General features: G+C 36.8%; 1 protein-coding gene across 2 annotated transcripts in view; it reads left to right on the top strand.

The window, feature by feature from the left end:
* The window catches only part of SMOC2 (SPARC related modular calcium binding 2), a 138,617-nt gene that overhangs the window by 57,818 nt on the left and 63,769 nt on the right, over positions 1–17,030 (top strand). For both annotated transcript variants that reach the window (XM_030945597.1, XM_030945596.1), the window contains exons 4-7: positions 326–425; positions 8,079–8,126; positions 12,089–12,139; positions 12,914–12,988. In XM_030945597.1, the coding sequence (XP_030801457.1) occupies positions 326–425; positions 8,079–8,126; positions 12,089–12,139; positions 12,914–12,988 (274 nt within the window). The remainder of the gene's footprint in view (positions 1–325; positions 426–8,078; positions 8,127–12,088; positions 12,140–12,913; positions 12,989–17,030) is intronic.

Consider the following 17,030-nt stretch of genomic DNA (forward strand, 5'->3'; position numbering starts at 1 on the left):
GGAACAGTTTATGTGTCTCTTGAGGAACTTCCTTGTGAGGTTTTTATAACACCTGCACCTCACTCGTCTAAGACAGGGTGTAAACAACCACATAGTTCAGTAGTTTTCTCTTGAATTTGATTCTGAAGGACCTACCACACTTAGCTTGAAATATGCTTTATGCTAAAAAATCAAATGTAGGACTGAGATGGGCCCATTGTGGTTTGTTGTTCTAGGTTTTGTCGATACAGTTTGCTGGATAAGTTTCTGTACTCACGTGCCACGAATGCTGTGGGATAACAGACATGTCTGACAAGATGCACATGGTTCTTGTCGTTTCTGACAGGTTCAGTGCCATAGTTACACTGGATACTGCTGGTGTGTCACTCCCAATGGCCGTCCCATCAGTGGAACTGCTGTGGCCCACAAAACTCCCCGCTGCCCAGGTAAATCTTGTTTGTCTGGCTAGGTTATGATGGTATGCCATGAACAGGAGTTTATCTGTGGCATCTGATTAGACTTAAGCAAAAGACGTTTTCACTAGAAGAGTGGTTCAGCCCAGAAACAGGCGGTGGTGGAAACTGTGGATGCCCCATCCTTGGGGTTTGGTAAAATTCAGCTGGATAAGGCTCTGACAAAGTTGGTCTAGCTTTTCATGCAGCCATGCATGAAGTCTGAGGTCACTGCCACCTTAAGCCTTTCTGTGATTCTGGGATCCATCTATTTTATTTGTACATTAATCTAGCTATTGAAGGTTTTCTGCAGTGGTCATTTATACCATATTTATGTGTCCACATACGAAACCAGGTGACCGAATTGCTGATATATCACTTTATGTTATAAACCCTCTTGCACAAAAACTCTTTGCAAAAACATTTCAGAGGGATTTGCATTTTTTGATAATTCAATATTTAGAGTACAGAAATAATGTAGTGGGACTGCCCATTTGAAGCATAGCCCAATGAAAGAACTCACACAGCACATTCCACAAATTACCAAATCCAGAGGAAAAATAATAAAATGAAAGCATTAAGAGCAAAATGAAAAAATTGCCTGCAGAAATTAACTGGCAAATAGAACTCGCTGCCTTGCATGCTGCCTTTTGTCTTTCATCAGGACAATTAACATGTTCTGTTTTTCAGGGGTTTGCTTCTGACCCTATTTCATTAACACTTATGATAAATACAAATCCCGAGTGTATGAATGGTTGTCAGAATTGCTGTTCATGCCCCTTGAGGTTGAGAGAATTGTACAGAAATAGCTCTACAAATATTTGCACACTCTATATATTGTACAACCATTTGTGCTGCAGCACCATTCTCTGTCAGAAAGTGGAAGAAATAGCTTTAAAAATCCAATCCTGCAATGGCTTTTTAAAGCAATCCTGGCTTTCCTTTTCAGCCAACAAAGCTGAAAAAGAAAGTGAATCAGGGAATTTACCTGTCCTGGTCTACTGCAATCATTCAAGTACAACCTTGATGTTTTTAATAAATAGATGGAGGAAGGAAGAGACCACTGCAGAAGTTTCAGCAAAGTTTTTAGAAATTTATTTTTATTTTTAAGGTCTTTCTAGTTAAAATGACTTGCAGAATTTTCCCACATCTTGCCTGTAGGTGAACTTTATTCAGAAATAATGCTCTTCAGAATATTCCTTTTAATCCAGTCTGAAAAGTCACTGTGAAACAAGACTCAATTGTAAAAAATAATATAAAATATTCAGAAACCTTAAATAGTGGAAAATGTGCATTCATTTTCATTTTAGTGTTATTATCAATTATAGCTGATCTGCATCTTCAGAAGACACATGGAAATGTTCGGGGCTGGGTTGGGTGGGGGTCTGACCAGCCTGGTCTAGGGGAAAGTGTCCCTGCCTGTGGCAAGGGGTTTGGAATGAGATAAACTTTAAATTCTCTTGTAAACCATTCTGTTATTCTATGATGCTATGGCTAGGACAGCACTTTAGTGCTTCAGTGTAATTTTGAGCAGAGATGTTTTTACGTGTCCATAGCCAGGGCTTCTCTGAGAGTGCACCTTTGTTTCTGTCTCTGCAAAGTCCATTTTTATATCCTCCATTTATACCCTCCCTGCCTGTCCTTTCACTGACATCAGTGAAAAAAGGGTTGTGCTCATGCTGAAAGTTCAATAAATAATTGTTTGTCAGGTGTCTTATAACACATGGCACTATTTTGGCTCAAAATGTTGAATTATTTGCTATATTTTCACTTTTTGTATTTGTACTGATATTACTGAGGAGTAACTGCAGTGTAGTTCCCAGAAAATTAATCAATTAATATAAGAATTATTCTATATCACTACAGGAACCTAACCCTAGTTCTTCTCAAAGGTATATTCATATGCCTAGCAGATAAACTGCCAGACTGCTTCAGCTCATTTTTGGAGGGATGGGAAAGGGAAATTGTTTTTACAGAAATGCTAAGGTGAAGGTCATAATAGCACTTAAATTTAGTAGTTCAGAGATAAATAAACTGCTCCAGGGCACAGGTGAGTATTCAGAGTCTGATTTTGATCCATGGAAAGATTGTGGGTAACTTTTGAGTTATTATGAGACCCTGTGGGGTTATCTCTGCACATTTCATCCCCTGCTTGTATCAGTGTTCTCACGTTTTACTGTTCATCACTTCTCCTTTGTCCCTCAGGAAAGAAGTCCAGCCACAGCAGAGTTTGGAAGGAAGACTTGAAATGCTAGGGGATTTTACAGTGGTATTGGCTAAGGACTCAGTTTTGAGGGATCTGGAGAAACCTTCTCATTCAACAGAGAAGGCAGCTACAGATTTGCTCAGAGAGTTATGGGGTATAATAAAGCAAAACTTAGTTCGTTTATTGCAAAATGAAAGTCTGATGCACAACTGCATCTTTCTCCCATTTCCAAGTATATATTCAAAATTGCCATCTGTTTAGGATGTTAGGATCTGGTTTGGGTTTTTTTTTCCTCGCAAGAGTGTTGATGTTTTCCAGATCACTTTTGATTCCCTTTTGTACTTTTTTATTTAGTAAGACTATGCACAGGAATTATAACCCAAACTTCAGTGGGTCAAGTGAAATTGTGTAGATATATTCCTGTTTCAACTAGTATCACAGAGATGCCATTTTTGCCAATACTCTTGTCCCTTGTTAGTCAAATACACTGTGTCTTGCTAGCCTTGATGCAGGAATTGCCTTGCTATTTCTGATATGCAGGCAGATCTCCTGCAGTGGTGGCATCCTGACACCAGCATGTTTCTTTATTCTCACTGCTTCTTTGTATTCTGCAGGCTGGATGCTGTAGGTGTTTTAAAGTCATTTATACAAATTTCTAAGTTTGCCTGTACCATACCTTTTTCTCCCAAGATCACTTTTGCTATCTTTTGTCCTTTAGAGGAAAATTTGTACAGAAAATTAAGATGCTTTTGTAATGACTTTCTTACAGGTAATGTGCTACCATAGAGTGTATGAAAATTTTTTGCTTTAATGAAAATATTCAGTTAATTTTCAGTTCTAGGGTAGTTCTTCAGCACTTCAGATAAGGTTCAAATACATTTCTAATCAACTGTGCTATTCTGAAATTATAGGATAATTTTTTGCCTTTCAATTTCCCCCAGTGGAACTACCTTTGATGAATGCCCAGAAATAAGAAAGAAGAAAATGGCAGTCTGGAAGAACTTGAATTTCAATAGAGGAAATACAGAGCAAAATTTAGGATGGGCAGTTAGGAGTTTGGTTTAGCAATTCCAACCCCTATCCATGCTTCCCATTTACTGTGTGATACTGGATATGCAAAACAACCTCTACATTTCCCTAACTGTCAAGGTTGGTTAGCTGAATAACATGGTGTTTCCTAAAGTTATCTCAGGTCCAAAAAGTGTCCCATATCTATTTTTTATGTATCAACAACAGTTACCTGTGCCATTTTTTGCTCATTGACTTGTTCTTGTTGCTCTTATTTAAGCTGCGTTTTGTGCAAGAGACATAAGATGTGGAAGGATGAAGGTTATAAGCAGCATTAAAAAATGCGTGACTTTCCAACTGTTTTATGTAAATCTTTGCTTTAATTACTATATCTTTATCTGAAAGCGGCTCTTCTTCCATCCTTTTCAGATTTTCCCACATCAACATTTGATACTGCTAAGACACACATGATAAATTACAGAATACTGTTCCACTTCATGAAAATAGTCTTCACTATTGCAGGAGCAGTAGTGAGAGGGACAGTAAATCAAACACATTCCCATGATGGCATTTAAAAGAAAGCTCCTTAAAAATTATTAACGTCTCCCAGTACTTTCACTAAAGAGCACCAGACATAAAAAAGGACATTTTTACAACTCTCCATCTCTGTTATCAGCTCTGCAGGGAACTACAGAAATTCCATAGGCAGGGAGTCCTGAGAAATGGGGCAGAAGTTGAGAAGCAGGTGTTACATTATTGAAAGATACAGTCTTTGCCTATTGTAGGGGGTTTATGGCCTATTAAATATGCTGGGCTCCTGCCAGTGAGATTGCAAAGGTATGGAGATATATTTTATTCTTCTGTGAAGTAGTATTGCTCCCTTTTGATTAAGATGGCATGATCATCTTTTATGGCCAAAATACAAGTAACTACCTTTAGAAATTCAGAACTTCTCCAGTATAGTATTGTGATCAGATAATGTGATGGAAAAAATATATTCAGGAAGGGAATGAGCTTTTAAAGTTTCCATTAAATTGTTTTCATTACCTGGAGAAAAATATCCATCCTTGAACCATCTAGATATTTAGTCCTCATATGTTTTTTTTCTTTGCCTACATATACACAGTCAGACACAACCCTAGGTGAGATAGGATAGTAGGGGGAGTTTACCTTTCCTGATATCTGCATTCAGTGATTATATATCAAATATTCTCTCATAGGAGATCAGAAATCATTATCTAAACTAGCTAACAATAGGCTTTCACCTTTTTAATAGCCCAGTCCCATATGATCGGAATGACAGGAAATGGATATGCTAAAATCAAAAACCACAAAACTCACATCACATTCCCTGGAAGACTTATTGTGCCTCAGATGCTGTTAGAGTGAAATTAGATAGAATTTTAGGGTTTGCAATAAACTAAGGCATGAATATGTCTGCCTTTAAAAAAAAAGATCAGAATCATAAATAGATAGATGGCTAAGTAAGTGTACGAGCTTGAATGGTGCTAAATTCTTCCTCTTGATGTAATGCTGCTGAATCTAATATCCCTCCTTGTCCTCCATCATTCCATAAGGATATTTATTTATGTGGTGATTTGGTTGCTCACAGTGTACTGAAAACTTGGAAGCCTTGGAAGTTGCATTGCCTAACTTTTAGATAAGTTATAAGTTGGCTTTGTTTCCTGCCTAGCTGAAAATGTGGGGATTCATCTTAATATTGAAGACAAAATTTCCTAAAAACTTGCAAATGCAACTTCCTATCATCACTTCAGCTAGAAGTGCTTTTACCTTAAATATATTCAGGAAATGGTAGAAAAAAGATACAAACTCAATAATTCCTTACCTCGAATTTGGAGACAACAACAGTTTATGCTGCATAAATTGAAAATTTCAGGTGGAACTATGTGAAGGGCACAGGTTTTCTTTTATAAGAAATTCTGTGAATATTATTATTGACGTCTTAAGACTATTAAAAAAAAGTAATGTTAGCCCAGTAAACCTAATTTTCATAGAATCCATCCAATTTATTACTGAAATTAGATTTGGTATGATTATGTTAGTTTTTAGTACTAGTTAATGCCATTCTCCTCCTCCATCCACTTTCCTAATTTTTTCATGAAAATTTAGGGTAAAAAAAATAAAATTCAATTCTCTCAGACTTCAGTCATTCTCACTGTTTCTCGTATAGATGAAGTAATGTGAATGCATCTGGAAAGATTTTTCTGCTTTTAGTTTAAGATGTGTGATGTTATATAAATTTCAGCAATGTGTTGAATTACTTATGTATAAACTGAGTTTAATTTGTACTAATAGTTCTTATGTACATAGAGAGACAACACTGGTGCCAAACTGGAGCAGAGTGAGTATCAGTAATAGCTCATCACACACATTCCCCCTGCTGAGATATAATTTCTACTCACAAATGAAAAGCCTGTTTAAAATGCTTGTGTGACTGAGAGTTGGGCCCAAAGTAACTGGATTTGCAAGGAAATTATAACTATAAGCCTGTGAACCAAAATGAAATTCAGAAACTACACAGTTAATAGTAGCTGGATGAAATTTGAGGAAAGATTGGATCACTAGTATTTGGTGCAATTAGAAAAACCTGTAATTTTGTGTGTAGTTACTTCCGAACACTGGAACATTTTATTTGAGTTTGAGCTGAGCCTTTTATCAAATGCAAGCCAAGCACCAAAAACTCAGATCTTCTGGCTTCAGCATAAATACAAAATCTGCCTCCTTTTCAGAGTGAACAGCATGGATTAGTATTGGAGCCCATTTAGAACAAGCTATCCCAAACACCCTGGATATAATTCCTACAATGATAGTGACTTTCTTTTTCTTGCCTCAATTAATACTGATGCATCGCTAAGTTTATTCAGTTTCTGGTGACTCAAACATTATATAGTGAAAATACATTAAAATACACTATTGCCATAAAAGGAAACAAGTCTAAACAAGAACATTTTAATATGAATATATAAAGCTGTAATTTGGATATATAAAGCTGTATTAAGAGCTGAATCCATCAGAAGGTTACTATCTTGGCTGCAATGCCATGTATTCTTCTATGGAGGCTTTAAAATCAGCAAGGCTGATTTGTAATGTAAGGCATCTCCCCTCTGGCAAACTCCTTGTCTAAACTTCCTGCTGAAGTAACCATCAGTTCCGCATGGTAAGCAAGGCCTGTGATTTAGTGGGTTCTCTTATTTAAATTGTCCTTTTGGAACACAAGTATTGTGCTGCAAGGTTTGGGTTTCCTTTAGTTTTTTTTTTAAACACAGTGACCATAGTTATTCCAATAACTTAATAAGTTAAGAGAATTAGGGCAACTAAATTATTTCACACACATACAAGCATCTGACAGATGTGTCAGATGAGTGGTTTTTTGGTATTTTTTCTTTTAATTGTAGCAGGTGTGTCTAAGAAGAGACTGTATTGTAAGCATGGAGAAACTTTGTGGTTTTAAGATTTGATCGCTCCATGTGGCTCTTCAGAGAGAAAAATAACACTTTTAAAGGTGGTTTTCAATGCAGCAGACAGATAAGTTGTTAAAAAGTGTCTAGTAACTAGAATCGTAAAAATGGAAATGGACATAAGCAAGAAATAAGGAAGGATTTCTATTTTAAACCCTAAGGACAAGTGCTCCCTTGAAAAACTACTGAGAAAATTAGTGGATTCTCCATTACTTGATGGCTTGAAAGCAAGGCTGGATTCTGTGTTGGGTTAGAGTCCAGGCTAGTAGAATAAGCTGTGAAAACCCATCTCTTGTGATCTTTTTGACTCCCTTCTCACCCCTACTGTCTCTTCTCCCAAGGGCCGCAGCTCTGGGGATGAGTTGTGAGCCTGGCTCAGGCTCAGAATAAGGCTCTGTGTTCCCCCCAGGACGCAAACATTTTGTCGCACCAGCACAGAGTTTCCACAAGGTTTTGTGTGAGGCCTTTAAAGTAGGAAAGGACAGCTTTTGATCTGAGCCAGGCCTGGTTTAGAGGCTGAAAAAGCCCCTCAGAGCATCTGAGGTGTGAGGGCAAAACCGAGCAGAGGGAGAGAGCCGTCCTGTATGAGGGACAGCAAGGGAGGGGTTCTGGGGTGATGCTCCTTCCTGCAGAACCTGTCCTTGCTGGGGCAGTGGGGAAGGGAAAGGGTCATCCTGCAGCACATGAGCATGTCCTTGGACTCGTGTCTATGTAGTGTTTAATGCTCCTCTTTCTCAGGTCTTGTGTTGGCCAAGTGGAGTCTGGCAGTGTATGGATTGTACACAATGCAGAGCTCAGGCAAAGCTAAAACCTTTGGTTTGCAAAGGAAGAATTTGCTGATATTTATTGCTGTAATATACAAAAATGAATCATTACAGCAGAACTGTGTTTCTTAGATGGCATATTAGAAGTGAAAATAATATTTTTCTGGTTAATTCCTTTTTCCAATTGTAGGTTCAGTGAGTGAGAAGCTGCCACAACGAGAAGGAGCAGGCAAAACAGGTAAATATCTTAGTTGGCCTTTAAATAGAAGCTAAAATAGCTGTGGGAGACACTACTGTGGTTTTCCATATATTTAAATTATCAATATAAATTTATCAATTTTATATTTGCATTGCAGCTATTTAGTAAATTTATAGGTATATATATATATATATATATGTATGCATAGTCACTATGTTTTTCTAGTCTCAGTCCTATAGATTTTGCAATTCAGTGCTGTTTGGACAACAACTTTTCTTCCCAATTCTATACTCTGAAATATTTTCCCATACTTTTTGCTTTTTCTGGAGGACAGATTATTCTGTCTGTTTGATAAAGACAACATTCTTCAGTCCCAAAATCTTGGGAACTGGATTTCTCACTTTATTTCCACAGCAATCAGTGCTTGAGTCATCTTGGACCCAGCACTTGGCTTTATATTGTGATTAATTAATCTGATGGCTTATATTTATGGCCAGAAGATTGTTGTTGTTTGATATAGGTCATGATGTATATCTTTTTGGCAGAACAAAATCTGATGTGAATAGGACATAGCTTGTAGACTAAAATGAATGAGATGGCTATGCTCTAAACAAAATTAAAGTTTACACTCTCCAAACACTTGAAAGAATTTTAGATTCAGCTGAAAACAACATACTGAATATTTCCATCAGTTACACTGCATAAATTAATTTTCAAGAAGTTACTTTTGTTCTGATGTTAATACCTCTCTGTTTGGTGCATGGTAAATATAACCTAATTTTTTTACAGGCACTTTTGCAGCATTGCAATAAACCTAACATTTAAAGAAACTATAGTGCTGTTAGGCTAAAAGAATCAATACCTTTTTAAGGCTAATAATTGCAAAGTATTGAAAAATTGGTCCTTCATGTATTTCCAGACAAACTGTGGGTTCCACTAACCTTAGGTTGCCCATCTTCTTCAGGTCTGGACTTTCATTTTCAGCTTTAAATGGAATGAACTATCTCATATATTAAACTTGACTAGTATCCTTTATTTTTGTTTGTGGCTGTGATGACTGAACTACTGAACTCTGAATGAACAGTCATAGAAAAAGGAAATGAACACAGTTTATCAAATCTCCCTTCTTACCACGTATATTTGTGTCTTAAGTGACATGATTGCATTTTACTCATGCCTGCTTTTTGTTCTCCAGCACAAGCCTGCAACATTAAAGGCTTCTGACCTGGTTCCCAGGTGGTCCCTGCTTCTTCTCAAACGCTGCTGTCTTCCTCTCCTCACCCTTCTTCCAGATGGATACTGCCTTATGCTTTAAATAAAGTAGTGTTCTCAGAGACATCCCAAATTCTTTAGGGACTCCCACAGAGTAGGGACCAGGATCATGCACCTATCTGAGTTAAGGAGCTGTGCTTCAGCTTCGCAGCCAGTGTGGTAAAACATATTTTGTAGCCCAGCTTGCACGGGCAGAGTAGTATTTTTTGCAACAACCATAGCACTCTCTGCTCCTCTCTCCTCCACATGTTCCTGTGGAGTAACCAGGGGTGTCTGCCCATATTGTAGCCCAGCAAGCTTAGGCTGGTTCACAGTGTTCTCAGTGCTCTAGAGGACGTGCTTCAGACCTTCAAGGTATGGTCTTGGGGCCTCTCCTCAAGAGACAGCATAGTCTTAACTTGAGACAGTCTCCCCTTCCAAGATGTCTCATAGATGTGGAGCTGGTGAGCCATATCTGTTGTACTTGTGCACCTTGCTTTCTCTGGGTGTTCCAATACTGAAAGAAAACTTCCAGCTGCAGATATTGGAGATCAGGGGCTCTGTTAGCATGTTTGTAAATTTAAACATTAAACTGAACAGAAATGAAGCTTAAAATTTATTCCCTTAAGTATGTTCTCTGGCTCCACAGTTCTTTCCTCTATCCAAGGAAAATATTTATATTCTGAAAAGCACAGGTGTCAGAGTTGGGATCACATCCCTTTTTTCTGATTTTTAACTGACTGTAGGACTGTGTTCTTGGTAACTGAACTCTGACAGCAAACAGAATTTAAACAGGTTTATGTTTAAATATACACACTGGTATGAAAGTGCCAGCCAGGAAGAATTGTGCAATTAGTCTGTGAGATATCTAATTCATATCAGTCATTAAACATGTGTTGTATTACAACAACAGCAACGCCAAAACTGTTTTAAATGCTGCTTGAACAAAGTTCAGGAGCCCGATTATGATGGGGCTGATTATCGCTGAGTTGCAGCACTATACTGAATTTCAGGTAATTGCATAAGATTAAATGTGTCACAAATTGAAATTGTGTACCAAAAGATGATTAGAAAAGTGTCATTTAAATGCAGACCCAATTTCTGGCTTGGCTCTGGCTAATATCTGCCTACCATAAGTTGCCTTCTGAAATACTGGGTTTCCTGAGTCACATACTGATTGATGATCTAAATATGTGTCTTGATTTTCAGTACACTAGGATGCTTGATGGCCTCTCTGAAATTAATCAATGGTCTTATTCCACCGCCCAGAGGACACCACAGAAATGCCAGCAAAACTAATGAGGAGTGACAATCTTTCATAGCATTGGAGCCAAGAATCCTGCCATTGTGTGGACATGAAGAATGAGCACTCTTAAAAGAAATCTCCTTATGCCTTGGTTAGACAATTTTGCATTGAAAATGAGCTCCCATTGCTGCTGCTTTGGTTTTGTATAAAGATCACTATTCCATGGCTGGAAATTTGGCTTTACCTGCTAGCAGTATCTACTTGGTATCTGTATTTGCTGTGACCTAGGCTGTGACCCTCAGAGGCAAAGGTCAGAGTGACCCCAAACCTTTTGCATGATTTAAAGACAACACAGACTTAAAAATACCCCAAGCAGTGATGGTGATAGCAAAGAGAACAGGAGACTCTTGGAATTGCACTAGCAGAAATGAAAGGAAAGAGATAGTGTGTTAGCTTAAAAGCTGCTGCTCCCTTGTTACCCAGGTAAGGCTACATGCCAGAAGCAGCTTCTCAGTTACCTTTGATTCTGTCTTCCATGAAAATGCCAAGAAAACAATCTGGAATCTATTTTGGTCTGACACCCGCTTGTGAAACTGGAAGAAATAGTAATAAAACCTTTGCGTGGAAGATGCTGTTTACTGCAGTACACCTTGGTCTTGGAGCTAGCTCCATGCCACTGGAAAATATGACTGGAAAATATGTACTAGCATGGTCTCCTGAGTCATATTTACCCCACATCTGCAATAGTTTTAAATAACAAAAACATAATAAAGTAAAGATGGGTCTTTGGTACCACTCTGTTTAGCAAAATCTTGTTTAAATAGTTTTTTGTGTTTAATTTTTCTTTTCCAGCACTATGTCCACAGTGTTTTACTGAACCTAAAATGACTCACATCTTGTCGTTTCTGTAATTTTCCCTCCCTCATTTCTTGCAGTAAAGGTTGCTAGTGGGTGGATGGAGAATGCTGACCAGAGGATAACAGTTGTGCAAACAATATTCTAGTTATATAATCTGTGAATCTTACTTGTAAATCAACTTGATTCTTGAATAGATCCTGCTGTACTTAAAATTCCCTTTGATTTTAAGATGTCTGCAGCCACTCATTCCTTCCAGACTGTTTTTGCTTTTACAGGTCTCACTCCTTCTATACATTTATCTAATTATTTCTTTAGAAATGCTCATTTTTAAGTTACAATCTATACGTATCAGTGTGCAGCATTAGAAGTGAAGAATTGCACTCCAGAGAGCAACCTGATCACTTCATGCATCACCAAAGAACTTACAATAAATTCATCATCCATAACCTCAAACCCCTTCCATTTATAAAACATAGTCTTTATATGTTATATATCTGTGCTGTGTACTGCCTATAAAGAGTGTTTAAATTATTGTTTACTGGCCGGGGCTATGTGCAAATCATTATTTTCAATCATGTATGTACACTTATTTAGCTTACTCTCATAATTGTAGTCTCCTTGCAAATCTTTTCCATTCTGAATTCAGATGATGCCTCAGCTCCCGCGCTGGAGACTCAACCTCAAGGTGATGAAGAAGGTGAGTGAATTTAACAGTGTGGTATTAAACTGTGCAGTTATGGAGTTTATTCCACAACATAAAATGCCATCCTAGGAGTATCTGCAATGGCTGGGATGGTTGCAAGAAAGTGCAAACATCTGTTCTTTCCCTTAGGAGCAACAAAGACAACAAACAAAATAGAGTCTTGCAGGCAGTGAATTTTGTATGGTAGTCTGGAGATGAGACTTTACCTGTGGAGACCAACATCAGCAATTTTAGTTGTCGTGACTGAGGGCAGACACAGGTTTTAAACTTCAGCCAAAGTGCAGATTAGAACTCTATGTTCAAATAAACAAGTCAAAGGGTAATTCTATCCTCAGCATAATCACTGTTAAGGCTGATGTTTTTTGAGGCTTATTTGCCTCTGGAGAAATTAATTGCCATTAAATAAGCAATAATAGTCCTATGTTGCGTCTGCCTTATCACTCATTGCTAATCTTGCAGAATTTGCGTATGCAGCCATTATATATTTCGGGTCCGGAGTAGGACATTTTTATTTTAATTAAACATAATTTTCATCTAAAAGTATTTATTGAGCTTTTAGATTGAAAAATCTTCTGTACGAAAAGGATAAAAAAGGGCTATTTATGCCTTTGCATGAATAATAATCTTAACTGCCCTAATACAAACCAATGTGGCCTTTTTTTTTAAGGCCCATGTTTCTTTAAACCTAACCTCTATTCAGTTGCTAATAACTTTTAAAAATGTTAACATTTATAAAGTATTTTCTGTTGCCTTTTATTTTTCTTCTAGATATAGCTTCTCGTTATCCTACCTTATGGACTGAGCAAGTAAAGAGCAGACAGAACAAAACCAATAAAAGCTCAGGTAAGAAACTTAGATCATCCTTACTTTGAAAAGTGCCTGTGAAGGTATGCATGAACCATCTTAATAACCATCATACTTCCACTCTTGTTGTATGATAGTGCTTTAATGATTAGCAATGGTGATGATTTACTAAACTCATGCGTCATACATTCCTTTATAGAGGAGTACTTTTGGCCAGGCTTTACTTGGCTAAAATGATGTTAGACCACTAAGGTCTCTGGTTCATACCTATTTGCACCTGTTTAGTGGGTCAGACATATATTTTTTACATTCTTTTAAATTATCTTCCTCTTTGTTGTCTGCTTATTTTTGGGTGATATGCAGCAAGAAGGTGCTCGTAAAACGACAGTGTGGATTACTGTTGTTTGGTGGTAAATCTTAGTAGTCAAACCTGGAAAGAACCAAGCTCCCATCAGAAGCCAGTTTTCAGTGAGCAGGAATTGGAAAGAGAGTGTTACCTGCTTTTTACTACATCAGTCACCTGCTATTTACAAACTGATCACTGGTTTGGTGTGAATTAATTATGTTGCTTTTAAAAAAAATAATTGTGGAATTCTGGCTTTACTTATTTTCATCACTGTTTAGAATTGAGCTTTTTAAACCTAGACTAGAATGTCAGGTGAATGTCCTAAGACTGAATTCTCTATAGTATTAGGATAAATTCAGTGCTTTAGTGGATGATAAATTTTGGTGCCTTTCTCATTGCTCCTTCCTTTTAGTGGATAAACTTTAGAGAATCTTCCTAGTTTCTATTTCTGTGGAAAAATGTATAGTTTGGAAGGAAACATTAACGATGTAGGCTATGATTCAGTAAATCATCTCAAACCACATTTCAAATCCAGTAGAAATTGAAGTTATGCTTTACATTAAGTACTGTGCTTAAGTATTTTACTGAATTGAGGGCCAAAAGCATTTAGAAAAGACAAACAATCATATAAGAAAACAAGCAAGATGCTAAAAGGTTTAAAGATTCCTTTATATCAGTGCAATAATTATTAATAATTTTTTCTCTCCTTGATTTTCCAGTAGGCACTTAAGGGAAGGACCTTAAACAGTGTAGGCAAGAGTTTGAAGCAAATACTTTTCATGCTGGAGATGTAATTTTTCATTTCTTTAGTTAGTGTAGGCAAGAACAGAATTCCTTTGGGATTTCTGTAGCATAAAATATGTCTATAGAAATTTGTCACTTAGGAGTGTTTGTTTAATTTTTACAGTGCTAGAGACTAAAGCAAGACTTGAGTTTGCAGTGTAGCTGCCAAAGCTTCAGCACACACACACAAACACATATACACATACGAGTGCAGACATAGAGACAAAATAAAAAAGGTTGGTTTATTTCTGGGAACTGGTAACCTCCAGTCCATCTAAAAACACATTTACAAGAGAAGAGGAATCAGAAGCGTAGTTTACCTGTGTTGTGACTCCTAGCCCATCACCAAAAGCATGATTGTGTTAGATTTGCTAACAGGATTTGCTCACAACGGTGGTGCCATACCCAGGCTAGCAGAATTACTTCAGGAGGTACTGTGAAACAAACCTTTCAGTAATTTGTAGCTATATCTGATGTGCCAGATTGACATAATCAATCAAGGTGAATCAAGGTGTTAAAACCAGTGTCCTCGCTGATTGTTGTAGGCAGGTTTTTAAGGTCTTGAAAAAAAAAAGAGTAAGATTTTTCCCTTATTACCTCTCAGAGTGGTGCCAAGGCTTTTGGGAACATCCACAGTGAATAAACTCTGGACTGTTATTGTGTACAGAGCAGGAAAGAACTTGCCACTGAATCCAGTGAATTGTAAACTTGCTGTCTTCCCACTTCCAGGCTTCAATATAAAGAATGAATGTAGATATCTTCTTCACTCAGTTAGCTTAGTAAACTCTGATTCAGACTTGGTCATACAAACATCAGAAAGCTTATTGAAAAGTATTTGTCTGAGGAAAATAAGGAAAATTTATCTCTGCATAGGAACTGTGTTTATAAAACAAAACACGAAGCCAAATTGATTCATAATGGGCTAAATTTTCGTTTTTTTCCTATAGTAATCCTAATGCTGTCAAATTTTTGAGATGCAAATAACACTATCATCTAGCCTTGCCTATAGAACATAACTAAAAAAAAGACAAAATTAAAATTTCAGGCAAGATACTAACATCCTATTTAGTATGTTACTATTTTAGTCTGTACTGCTTTCTTCTTGCTAGTTTTTACTTGAATATATGTTCTAATGTATCATGATCAACATGTCATCTACAAACTTGTCTTGAGCTGAGAAATCAGTCTCCTTTGGAGAAAGGTTTTTTGAGTTAAGGTCACAAATTAATACATTAAATTTGTTTTAATTAATACATTAAATTTGTTTTAACCATGCAGTGGTTTGCTTTTATGATTCTGCAAATTACCTGCCAGTTACAATTAGTCAGTAAAATCAGCATAAACTATTTTAGGTTTTGGAAGATACAAAATAATGGCTCAGGAAAGTCCAGTTTATATTAGTTCTCCAGTGCATTCATTTGACTGAATGAGCCTAAATTAATTTAGCACAGTGTAATGGCATTTGCAAGGCTCACAGATGCAAGGCATGAAATTAGTGGATTATATATCCGTGTTCTATAATGCCTTCTAGTGTATGTTCTTTTTGTTGGCTCAGAGAAATAGGCCTTTGCCTTCACTTAAGGCATTTGTGGAGTGCTATTTAACCTATTAGTTTTTGAAAACAAAATTTTACTCCTGGAAAAAATGCCATCAGCACTGGATTATGTTACAATAGCTCTGTTTAGAGTGGCTGTTTTGAGTAGAAATATCTCAATAGCTGTTTTGGTACATTTAAGATGATTTCCAAAATACTTTTTCTTTCCATACTTAGACTAGAGTATTCATCTCATTGCTAAAATAGGTTTTGCTGAGATATTTTATACATATGTCACAGTGCCTTTGTAAATATTTTATGACTACCCCTACGCTCCTCATTTCTTCCTCGATTTCACAGAAAACATTGTGGATTTGCCATATCAGATTGACAGAAGTAAGAATTTTACCAACAGCTGTAGAAGATAAACAGAAAACATTGAACAAGGGACTACATGGATTCTGATTAAGACACAGCCTACACTGCTGTATGTCTGAGAATTCAGGGTCAAAATTCCTGCTAGGAATTTAGGCATGGTGACTAGTTTAGATCTGTAGCTGATATTAAGGTGTCTGTATTTTGGGCGAACATAGTCCCATACTGGTATCAGGTGGAAATCCAGGCACTATATGAGTGAAGAAGACAGTGCAGATACTTTCCCATCACCTAACAGGGAAAATCCACTCCCCTGAGGACAGCTCAGGGTGGACTGTAAATCTCTTATGTTCTCCTTGCTAAATCTGCCCTATCAGCAGTTTATATCCCTGTGGGATTCTTGGGAACACAGTGTGATGTTTTTCAGAGGTTGTACACCATTTTTTGTGTTTGGGTATAGACAAAGAAAGTGTAGTTTAATTCTTTCCACAATGCCCAGTGAAACTTCAAATTCGTTTTGTTAGCTTGAATTTGAGAGCCATTATTTTTGAACAGTCTGTTGTGGGAGCACTTTCCTGAGAAATAAATAGGGTGAGTTTAAGTGATAACATTTCTAATATTCAAAAAGGTTCTTAAAGTACTCAGTAATTTCTCAGTAGAATCTATATTTTGTAATAAATATGTAAGTGTAGAAAACACCACAGAATAAACCATACTTAGTGTAAAATTTCATTAATTTTGCAAATACAGGAAAGAAAAAGTCTTCTGTAACCTGTAATATATGTATATAGGTACTTAAAGAACTTAGAAATTCAGGTGATAATGTAATTCAAGATAAAAAAATGTTTGAATATTTTTCTAGTGGCTAAAATACAGTACAGTTTCACCTATTTACTATTCAGTTCTATTCTCTTATCATAATACTTTCATCTGTTTCTGTAGAAATGTAATAGTATCCTAGCACTAATCATTTATATATTCATTGATCTTACATTTGTTGATCGTGTATTTAATGAGCATTGTAAAGGGGTTCTAAAACTAGT

Source organism: Camarhynchus parvulus, chromosome 3 (genome assembly GCF_901933205.1).
Source record: "Camarhynchus parvulus chromosome 3, STF_HiC, whole genome shotgun sequence".
In the NCBI taxonomy this organism is placed as follows: domain Eukaryota; kingdom Metazoa; phylum Chordata; class Aves; order Passeriformes; family Thraupidae; genus Camarhynchus; species Camarhynchus parvulus.